Genomic DNA, 11,332 nt, shown 5'->3' with positions numbered 1-11,332 from the left:
CTGTATACACACACACACACACACACACACACACACACACACACACACACACACAGAACAAGAAGCTGCAAGCAAAGCACAGAAGAGTCAGCACATGCCTCCCATGCCTGTAGCAGACCTGCATTGAGAAAGAATGATGAGGGAGGGACTAAAAGAGAAAAGAAAGGGAGAACGAGCAGAAAAAGACTAGAAATAAATAAATAGAGGCAGGGGAAGAGGGGGAGGGGGAGGGGGAGAGAAGAATAGACTAGAAATACAGAAGGGATGATTTAAAAAAAAAAAAAGGAAGAGCTGAAAAAAGAAAGAGGAAAAACTCAGGAAGAAAAAATATAGGGGTCAGAAATAAAAACAGAGATCGGGAAAATAAATAAAAATGTAATTGAAAGAAAAAAATGCCAAAAAGGTCAGTAAAGCTCAAAGAGGATCCAGAATGAAAAAAGTGAGATCGGAAAAAAAGATGGGTGATTGGACAAAAGATCAAAGTGTCACTGAAAAAACAAACAAACAACAGAAGACAACAACAAAAGATCGGTAACGATCAACTAGAGATTAAAGAGGATCCCGAATGATCAAAGAGAGGTCAAAAAAAAGATAAGAGTCTGAAAAAAAGAGATCAAAAAGAGATCATAGAGGATCCAGAATTATCAAAGAGAGATCAGAAAAAAAACAGAGACATAAGTAAAGATCAAAGAGTGATCCAAAAGAAATAAAAGATATGGTCTATAACATAGAGAGACCAGAATGAGAGTAGGATTAGAAAGAAAGATGCATTTAAGCAAGATTTTGGAACGAGCCCAAGAGAGGGAGAGGGTCAATGAGAAATGATGATGTTGTGGTAGAGCGCTGGGTGGGTCTCTCTTTACCAGCACTGCGGCTGTCTGCTCCAGTAGGGCAGGCCTTCCTGCCCCACAGCCCAGTGCCAGGGGCAGTGAGTACTGGGATGCCACTCCCGCTGTGTGGGGGTGCAGCGTGGCCACCATCAGAGGCGTACAGGAGCCCTATGGAGGAGGGGCACCATGGAGGGAAAGGGGCAAAAAGCATGGAAAGATTAGACAAAAGGTCAGACTCAGGTCAGGGGTACAAGGCTGTGATCTCACATGCCATTTACAGGCACTTGCCAGTAGCCGAACAGCTGTCCATGCATACTTTAAGGACTGACATTTCCTCTCCAGCTCAACTGGATTAATTAGCAGTTCATCAGATTGCAGTGATGGAATGTCAGCGTTAGATATTATGCCGTTTCACAAACAATGTGCTATATGTCTTACCTGCGTCAGCATGCTGGGTTGAATCTGAAGGGGTTGCGTGGTCTGGTTCTGCTGGACAACAGGAACACCGTTCTCCATCCTGACAGGATAGCTAGAGGCTTTATTAGAAGACGGAAGCCCTTCAAGAAAAAAAAAACAAAAGACAGTGTCTGGACAAATTTTTCAGAGGGTTTTTCAAGGATGGGGAAGCCTTGCATTATTGTATCAAATGAATAATTAATCGTAAAACATCTTTCTGAAATTCTGAATGAATCAAGCTAAAAGAAAAACAAATTCAAGGCTGAAGAGTAGAGGGCGCAACATGAACGCAAGAACAGAACACAGGAAAAGAAACTTGGTAATTTTAGCAAATAAAAATTAAATAGACATGATGCTTAACTTAAGTAATTTGTGGTTACATTATCGAAGGTCAGCAGCAAAAACATTGGTAGATTAAGTGACAATTAAATCCATAAATAATTTTCTCGACTGTTGAAGACAGGATGTGCAAATGCAATTTTTGGGTGTCAATTATCACTTCTATGTGCTTGCGCAACATCAAAATGAGTTAAAATTTTACACAAATGAGCAATGACTCAATCTTTAATAAGGGTTATTTTTCATAAATGTGTTTTCTTTTCTTTTTTTTCCCTTTTTTTAATTACACTGGATAAGAAAGAATAAAGCCTTTTCAAGGCCAATATCAAAATTCAAGCAAAGTTCTAACCTTAAAAGACAGGGGTTAAAAGTCAAGCACTTTCAAAACTCTGTATGTAGCCTGAAATGAGCATCTTAATATTTAGGACCATTTAACCAAATAAAATACCAAATAAGTCCAAAATTCACTGCTTGCATCCCAGTTTAATTCCACCATGTGACGTCTCTGAGACAGGATATTCATCAAGAAAATAGTTAACCAATGTTTTAACTACAACTGGATGGAGTCTGGCTTATCGAAGGGACATAAATCACCCACAATGCACCCTGCTCCAGCTCACCTTGGATAGTGGTGGGGGGGCAGACGATGAGGGTTTGCTGGAAAGGTTCAGTCTGAGCACACAGCTGAGTGGGGCGGGTCTGCAGGGGGATGCTGGGTTGGGCCAGGCCTGGGATGTTTATGGTCGCCTGCTGGTAAAGTGCCGGTTGGTAGTTAAGGAGAGGAACAGCTCCACCAGCGGCTGGAACCTGAGAACATTTCCAACAACGTTAAAGACTGATGGAAATCCTTATTGCATGTGTATTTTTAACCAGGTGGGTTTCCCCTCACCTGGCTGTGCTGGTTCAGCTGGCTGCTGAAGGTCACAGTCAGGTTTCCTGCAGTTCCAGGAACAGCATTAGCAGCAAACAGGGCTTTCCCACTGTCAAAGCTACTGTTCCTTCTCTTGCAGATATCCATGTTCTGGAAACACGACTTCACACTACAAAAATATAGGATATGAGAACAAATTTAAAACACATTTCTTCAAATTAACCAGTGCTAGAAGTCTGGCTCATGGTCACAAACGGATGTGCCAGGGTCTTTGTGGGCATAATTCTTTTATCAGCGTCCAGTCTCAGCATCCTCTTCAGCAGGTCAATCAACTCCCGACGGTCCGCCTTCTCCGCCAACATGTCCGTTCCTTCTAAATGAGTAGGCAGATTGACCTGGAAACCAATCAATGCAATCAGAAAAAGTTAGACTGATCTATTAAACTAATGACACGATCCATCCTATGCATGTATTTCTAATTACCTGCATCATGTCGTCTAAACAATTGAAGATGTATTTTCTCGCTTCTTTTGACTTGATGCCCATTTCGGCCTCATGCTCAGATGGGGTCTAGAAAAATACACAAGTCTTAGTCTAGTGCAATATTAACCAGCCTTGTTTGAATAAGAAACTATTCAGTCATTCAGCAAACAGTTGCTTATGTTTTTAACTCCCTAAAAAACATAAAAGTATGGGTACTGACTTTTAATCTCCACAGTGGGTAGCTGGAGTCTGGTCCTCTGTTGAAGAAGCGGCTTGTCTTTGTGCCAGCACTCAAGAGATACTCGGGAGGCAATCCCTGAGTCTGAGAAATGTACCGAATCTGGAGGGGGGAAAACGGGAAAGGTCAAGGTTAGTACAAAGACTAGGAGGATTTTGGGTAAATTTCTGGGACCATAAATGATTTCTGCTGTCGTAGGGTAAAATCATTCATTCTTCGATTGCCTAGTGCAGGGGTAGGCAAGTTCGGTCCTAGAGAGCCGCAGTCCTGCAGAGTTCAGCTCCAACCCTGAAAACAAAACCCACCTGCCTATAGTCTTACTAATCCTGAAGACATTGATTAGCTTGTTCAGGTGTGTTTGATTAGGGTTGGAGCTGAACTCTGCAGGACTGCGGCTCTCTAGGACCGAACTTGCCTACCCCTGGCCTAGTGTGACATGTTCACAGACGGCCAATTAATGGTCTTGGCGATGATTAGATGCTCTGTTTTGGACTGCTGCCTTAAACTTTAGAACGCGAGTGCAGAATGACGCGTCCGATGTGCAACCGGCTGTCAATGCTGAATCATGGCTAGATGTCATGGCTACAATTTATCTTACAGTCTGGCATGAAAGACTGTACATGTCACACAATCTGCCTTGTCTAGATCTTTTTTTCCGCAAATGCTAATGTTGTCACACTGGACTAAAGCCTACTGAGTTTGCTCACACAGGATATAACAACTGCCTCAAAAAAGCATTGTACTTTTTTGGGAGTTTTTGTGGTGTTCCTGGTCCAAAATGACTGGCCTACAAAAACTGTGAATACAATTGTTGTTAGACTTTATGATTACCAAATATTGGATTCAATCTTGTTTTAATTTCAATTAGCAAAGATGTTGGACTTCGTTTTGTAAATGACTGATCTCAGGCCTCACTGATCTGAACTTACGCACCTCAGTTTTTAACATGAGCCACAAATAATGCTTTTTTTCCCGTCTCAAACACGCAGGTGCATAAAGCGCAGATCAATAAAGCCTACAACCAATCAAAAGGACTGTACAATATTGTCACACTGCTGCGACTCAACAACATGAATACAGTGCATTTTACAATGAGCCTCATTTGCACAGAAAGGAGGCATCTTTATATATAAAAGAATTACTTGATCAGAACATATAGCGCTTGCATGAAGTGCCACAGACACAAACACTAAGGCAACAAGTATAGAAAATACACAGTTGTAGATCTCCTTTAAATGACAATTGAGATAGAACTGAGAGGGTTGAGAGCTAATATTTTTTCTGATAACAACAATAAGATAACATGTGTGACCTGGTCATATTCTGAAGCTCCTGGATATAGCGGCCAGCCCAGAAAGAGCTCTGCAATCACACAGCCCAGTGACCACATGTCAATGGCTTCACAGAACGGCAGACCAAGGATTATCTCAGGGGCTCTGAGGATAGAAAGCAGAAGAAAAATACACTTCAATATCATAATCTATGCACGTAGGCTCCTTTGTTCTTTTATAAACGTATTTAGGAGTCGATTGGGTGATTATTACAACATCATAATCTCATAACTGTGGGATGTAATCTCTACTGAAGGGATGTGTGATCAATAAACATGTACAATTACAGATAATCGCTCACCTGTAGTAGCGAGACTGGAGGTAAGTCGAGCAGACAGCTTTGGAGACGTGACTGGCTGACCCGAAGTCGATGACCTTTACTCTGTAGGGCTGCCGGATGGGGTCCACCAGCATGATGTTCTCAGGCTTCAGATCGGCGTGGATGAGACCCAGGCTCTTCAGCTTCATCAGGGCCGTGGCCACCTGCTGCAGGATGGGGCGGATGTGCCTCAGGGGCAGTGGACTGAACTTACTGTGCTTCAGGAAGTCGTAAAGGTTCTGCTCGAGCATTTCAAACACCAAGCACGTGTGGCCCTTTTGCTGGAAACACTCGTAGGAGCGGACGAAGTTGAACTCGTCAGCATTCTCTGCGCTGAGCCGGTTCAATATGCTCACCTAGAAGAGATATTAAGGGTCAATTACAAATAAGAGCGTCCACAATAAAGAAAATGGGAAACAATCTCTTCATTTAGTTGTGCCAGGTTTATAGAAAGTAATCTGTGTGTTTACGTTGGCTTCATATGAATTTGAATAATCTGTTGATCACATGAAATTTTACAACCTCAATTAAAGGGGTCATATGATGCTATTTTAAAGATCATACATTTGGGCGGCATTATGCTAATATTTCCACATAGTGAGGTAGATATGTGGGGGTGTGTTAGAACGAGGCGTTTTAGGTAGGTGTGGCTGACTCTTAACTTTTATAAAGAATATCTCTTTGGTTTTGAGACTTTAGTCTTTGCAACTTTACAGATCTTCTTTATGCACCAAGAGCTTGTAACACTCCAAAGAGAAAGGAAAACTTGAAATCGCATCATATGACCCCTTTAACTTTTCTTTGTCTGATATATCATATCTGTCCTTGACAATTGTGTGGTCACATTTACTATTGGCCTGTGAATTTTTGCCGGTGAAATCCAGTCATTTTAAAAGGGAATTTTGCATGAGGGCAAAAGAATTCCCTATGCAAATTTCACAATGGTTCAATTGGTTGCATACATTTGTTGCACTGACCAACAGAAGCTGCTTGGTTTGAAAGAGAGCTGTGTTTCATGCATCTACACTATTGACAATAGACAGCTGACCTTTTTTTTTTGCATGCAAAATTTCCCCTTTGTGACCACACCTTTAGTCAAAAGCGCCTGCAGAGGCCCCCTCTATCATATGTCCCATTTTGGGTTTTTTTCTGCATGTTGGTTACACAATACGCCATTAATTTGGTGGACGGATGTTTTTCAAATGCGGTAAAGAGTTTAATATCAGTTTAAGATTTTAATAGTAATACATTTTGCCAAACTAATTATAGGGTTAGTTCACCCCAAAATGAAAACTGTCATCATTCACTCACCCTCATGTCGTTCTAAACCCATGAGAAATTCATTCATCTTTGGAACACAAATTAAGATATTTTTAATCAAATCTGAGAGATATCTGTCCCTCCACTGAAAGTCTGTTCACCCAAAATGTTCATAAAACAAACCCATATGAATTGAGTGGTTTAATCCAAGTCTTCTGAAGAGACACGACTGCTTTATATGATTAACACATTCAATTAATGCTTTTATTCACATATAAACATTGGTCATTGAGATTAACAATGTTTACAACATTCAAATTTGGTCACAGAAGCTCAAACATGTTTGCTTGACCCTTGACTACCAATGAGGTTCATTCTCGCGCGTCATGCAAGTACGGCTGAGCTTCAGTTCATGTTCGCTGATCAATGTTTATATGTGAATAAAAGCCTAAATTAAATATTGTATTAAAGGTACAATATGTAAGTTCAACGCTAGAGGGTGCGTATTCAAAATAAACAAAGGTGTAGTTTGATGATGCCGTGACTGAGTGTGGAATCATGGGAGTTGTCGTCTTCATCCACACAGCTGACGCAACCCAATGGGGCTCGGGCAGAAATCATGTTCATGGACGAGCTAATGTATTAAAGATTTACTAACATCGTAGTATGAAGCAGAGTGAGGCAGAAAGCCGTCGAAGCGAAACGAGGCAGCTGAGTTAATTGCTAATGAGAGCCGAGAGTGACACACGGCTCGAAAGCAGCGGAGCTTTTATTATACCACACTTTAGTGCTTCCGCTGCTTCCGGTCGTGCGTATGTGGGGTAAAGCAGCGCTGTTTAATCATACTAGACACGTTTGAAAGTTCTGTTATAATGCTACTGCGCGGTTGTCACCGGTCTATTAAAGCGCACAAATTAAAAATCGAGGGTGTATGACGTCATTGGCAGGCGACACAATGACACTATAGACACGGTCCGTGTCACTAGTTAAAATTGCTTATTTCTCTGGATTTAAACATTCTTCAAAACATTTGGGATAATGTAAGTACACAAGTCAGCAAAATATATAACACTGTTCTAGTGGTTTTTGGATATTTTAATAAAAAAATCTTACATATTGTGCCTTTAAACCTCTCAGTTCATATGGATTAATTTTGTGGATCTCTTTATGAAAATTTTGAAGCGTTAGAGTTTTGGGTGAACAGGCCTTCAGTGGAGGGACGGAAATCTCTCAGATTTGATTAAAAAAAATTTGTCATGTGTGTTCCAAAGATGAACAAATTTCTTCTGGGTTTGGAACGACATGAGGGTGGGTGAATGGTGAATTTTTTTAATTTAGGGATGAACTAACCCTTTAAGGACATCTTTTAAGAGTTTTTTCCCTTTATGCCCCTTCCAAATAAATAAATAAAATCTCAAAGTGAATTTAATTCCGAAATTAAAACAACAGGCTCATTATAGAATAACTGTATTCAAGTCACTGCCCGTAATTAAAATTTTTATATCCCTGAATATATTAACCGACAGGTAGGACAAAATGAGCATCATGTCATTTACTTATTAACCCTATTAGCTTGAGGGGGAACACAGGCAAAGTCGTATTTAGTTTCATCATGGAGTAAGAAAATAAAAAAGGCATGCCAGTTGCAGTCTCTGCAGCAAAATTAGGCGGAAATGAAACACCGTGAAATCTTGATAAGGTGACAACCCGAGATTGGAAAACAATAACCCAGAAATGTAGATACTATCATAACATACCTCGATCTGTCCCTGACGTGCATATGACGGATGGTTCTTCAGGATCTTGATGGCCACAATCTCATTAGTTCCTCTTTTCCAGCACTTGGCCACCTGCCCAAACGTGCCCCGACCGAGAAACTCAAGAACTTCGTAGCTGTTGGAGACGGAGCAGAGGATCTCGTGCTGGACCAGCTGGTAGTCCCCTTCCCCGTTGGAGCTGCTGCTTTTGGTGGTGGGGGCCGAGTGGGGGATGGACTGGGCGGTGGTCCCCGCTCCTCCCGTACGTGCGGAGAAAGCAGGAGCCGAGAGCTCCTCCAGAATCTGAACGCTGCCGCTTCCGCCTCCTCCGGAGCTCTCCACCACCTCATTCTTCCTCTTCACGCCGTACCGGTGCCCGCGGGAGGAGTGGGACTCCGTGTGGTGGGCCCTGTGGGATGTTCTGCGACTGGACCACCGCGGGAGGCTCCCGGTGCTGTCTGCAGCACGGACCACTACCTGGCCCCGGGACGCTGGGGGGAAGACCGGGCCGGAGGAGCCGAAAGGGAGGCCCGCAGCTGGGTTGAAGCTGTACTGGCCCACAGAACTGTACGCTTCATTGGAAGCATCCCAAGCACAGCTCTCCACTTTCATTTTTTTCACCCTGCAGAAGGCACTGGAAGACACAGACGGAGGGGAGAAAACCTGCAGCTGTGAAGCCATGCCTGCGAATATTGAATAAATACGTTCGGCATTGATGAATACAGAAAGAACACAAAAGATGGCAATACTGATATCTCAACATGATTGAACGAACACAGTCAGATAATGAACAAATAATGCGTCAAATAAGTATTATAAACACTGACAAATCTAGCATTCAGTGAGAAAATCCTGCTGTGTTGATCAAATAACCAAATTTTAATATTAAATTAAATTCAGTAAGTTGTTTTTCTGGTGTTGACTGTTACTACAAGCACACTTAAAGTGAAGAAAAATATCTCTCTTCTTAAAACTTGCAAACAATTTCATTATAATTTGTAAAAGTGCAGACAAAACATGCACAAATTACTAATCTATCAAATAGAGCCTGTTATATTAATCTCATAGTTTTTATAAACATATGACAGAACTGGTGGGGACAGTTTTTTTATCCTTATGTCAGAATTCAAGATGTAATATTTTTTATCTTTGTCAGGTTTAAAGTATATTTTAATCTATATTAAGTATTGAGGTATAGTCTCAGAACAAGCAGTTCTGGGGGGGGAAACCAACTGCTTGGTTTAATAAACCAATTATTAAATGTAATAATTTACATTTATTATGTAAATTAATTACTATTAATTTACATAATAGTAAATTAATGTAATACATTTATTAATTTATAAAATAAACAGAAAAATCTGTGATAATTTTATAATGGAAATAAAGCTATCTACCTGTAAATTATCTGTAATGTCTTTAAATATAATATGAATAATTTTATTTTATAATGGAAATAAAGCTATCTACCTGTAAATTATCTGTAATCTCTTTAAATATAATATGAATAATTTTAGTGGAAATACTGCTAGTTGAAAAACTAAAAGGCAGGTCAAATTGTGACATGTTTCGTCTCGTATCTGAATTATCGATGCATTACATGCACACAGGGTCAGACAGGTAAAATAAAAACATTTTTATTATTCTTTTCGATTTTTAAAACTGGTGGTCATACTATCATCTGACTGGATTGAGGGTCTGTCTGTCTGAAAATGCTGACCCCCCTGATTCACAAAAGCACATTCAGAGAGACCGACTGCAAGCAGAACATCGACAGAGAGAAAAAAAACCACACAACTGAAATATCAAAGATTACCTACGAGCTACACAGTTGCTGGTCGTCGTGTCAAATACAGGAGTTTTAAAGCGATACCAAGCCGCTGTATGTTTACACCCATCAAACGACTCCACCCTTTTCGAGAAAACTGCGCTAATGTCGCGAAGCAAATAAAGGAACTACGAAATAAACGGGGAAACAATGAGCTGATTTTTGCTTTCTATATGAACATTAAATATATCGCAATCACTGAACGGAATGTCCTCGAATCTGCAGACGTCATAAGTTTGCTACATTGTATCATCTGTCGGCTACTAGGCAACCAATCGTTAGAGTTGGTGTTACAATATAACGCATCAAATATAATTAATTATTACAAAATAAAAAGCATTGTAACTCAGAATAAAAGGACAAATCAATGAGAAAATGAAACAAAAAAAAAAATCACCAGAGCTCAACAAAACTAACCCTCCTTTACAAATAAACAAATAAATGCAAACGCATTGTATGTCTACATTAGTTTAATTACACTTACGCGGATGTATATATACTGGATGTTTATTGCTATATTAATACCTTAGCGTGTTGTTGATCCTGGCGTCTGGGGCAGAGGAGAGCTTTAAATCCCTCGGATCTGGATTCTAGGCCTTCATTGTTACTGAGCAGCTCCGGCCCTGCAGTTAACTCGAAAATAAACAGCGATCGGTATAAAAATACAGCTCCATCAGTCGCTGTGAGGGGTGACCGGGCACGCTGCTCATAAAATCGTCGATTTCTGTCCTTGTACTAAAAAAGCCCCGTTTAAAATCCAGGCAGAAAGGGGCTGTTGTGCTCCCCAGAACATCCAAAGCCTGATTATCAGCTGCTTCAGTCAGGCTTCCGGTCCACAGGCTCAGGACTGCGCATGCGCACACGGCTTACGCGTGAGATCAGACGCCGCTGCTCAACGTGTTTCCCGTTACTATTGGAAACGCATATTGACGCACACGGCCTCGCTTCACGCTGTAATGGAAGATAGTAGACACCCGTGGCATTTTACAACGAATCACTAATCCAGTTATTTATTTGGATGTTCTTTAAACATGTTCATTTACATAATACCAATTTAATACGGAAATACTGATATAAAAATAGCGTACAAAACATCATTACCAGACATTATGTCTCTCTATATAAATATTACGTACATGCATGATGACATGAAAATGTACCTTCATATAATAGACTCTTGTCTGACTTTAGGCCAATGTGGTTTTATTGTGTTGACTTGTTTAGCCAGCAGCTATAAGAAAAATAAGATATTTTAATTTAGATGAAGTCATTTACAAGAGTTTAAACCACGTTTTTGAAGTCCACTTACATAACCAGTGCGATGAAAAAGAAAGAAAGAGAGATTTTTTGATTCAAAAGTATTTATAAATATATAAAACAGATATGAATGTAATCATACAGTTAAACCCCTTACCAAAACTTACTTTTTTACAAAAAAGTATTATCCAATTCTAAAAAAAATTTAAAAAATACAATTATTTTATTATAAAAATCTTATATTCATCGACTAGTATAAATAATGAATCATTTTGCAATCACATACTTATCTATGTCTGACTGTAGGGCTTTGCAAGGAATTTACAAGGAAACAAAACAAAAAAACGTTTCCGTTAAGCAAGA

At 40.2% G+C, this 11,332-nt stretch overlaps 1 protein-coding gene across 1 annotated transcript in view; it reads right to left on the bottom strand.

Annotated features, from left to right (window-relative positions):
- Positions 1-10,554, bottom strand: part of LOC107680439 (homeodomain-interacting protein kinase 1-like) — a 14,463-nt gene extending 3,909 nt beyond the window's left edge. Inside the window, exons 1-11 of the mRNA XM_016476325.1 lie at positions 10,238-10,554; positions 7,885-8,567; positions 4,850-5,223; positions 4,530-4,653; positions 3,200-3,319; positions 2,980-3,066; positions 2,739-2,891; positions 2,515-2,688; positions 2,246-2,432; positions 1,269-1,387; positions 864-998 (exon numbers count right to left, since the gene is read on the bottom strand). Coding sequence (XP_016331811.1) covers positions 864-998; positions 1,269-1,387; positions 2,246-2,432; positions 2,515-2,688; positions 2,739-2,891; positions 2,980-3,066; positions 3,200-3,319; positions 4,530-4,653; positions 4,850-5,223; positions 7,885-8,565 — 2,154 coding nt within the window. The 5' untranslated portion in view covers positions 8,566-8,567; positions 10,238-10,554. The remainder of the gene's footprint in view (positions 1-863; positions 999-1,268; positions 1,388-2,245; positions 2,433-2,514; positions 2,689-2,738; positions 2,892-2,979; positions 3,067-3,199; positions 3,320-4,529; positions 4,654-4,849; positions 5,224-7,884; positions 8,568-10,237) is intronic.
- Positions 10,555-11,332: the final 778 nt, after the last annotated feature.

The sequence above is a fragment of the Sinocyclocheilus anshuiensis genome, unplaced genomic scaffold, assembly GCF_001515605.1.
Source record: "Sinocyclocheilus anshuiensis isolate Anshui unplaced genomic scaffold, SAMN03320099.WGS_v1.1 scaffold792, whole genome shotgun sequence".
In the NCBI taxonomy this organism is placed as follows: Eukaryota; Metazoa; Chordata; class Actinopteri; order Cypriniformes; family Cyprinidae; genus Sinocyclocheilus; species Sinocyclocheilus anshuiensis.
This window is presented reverse-complemented; position numbering and strand designations above follow the sequence as displayed.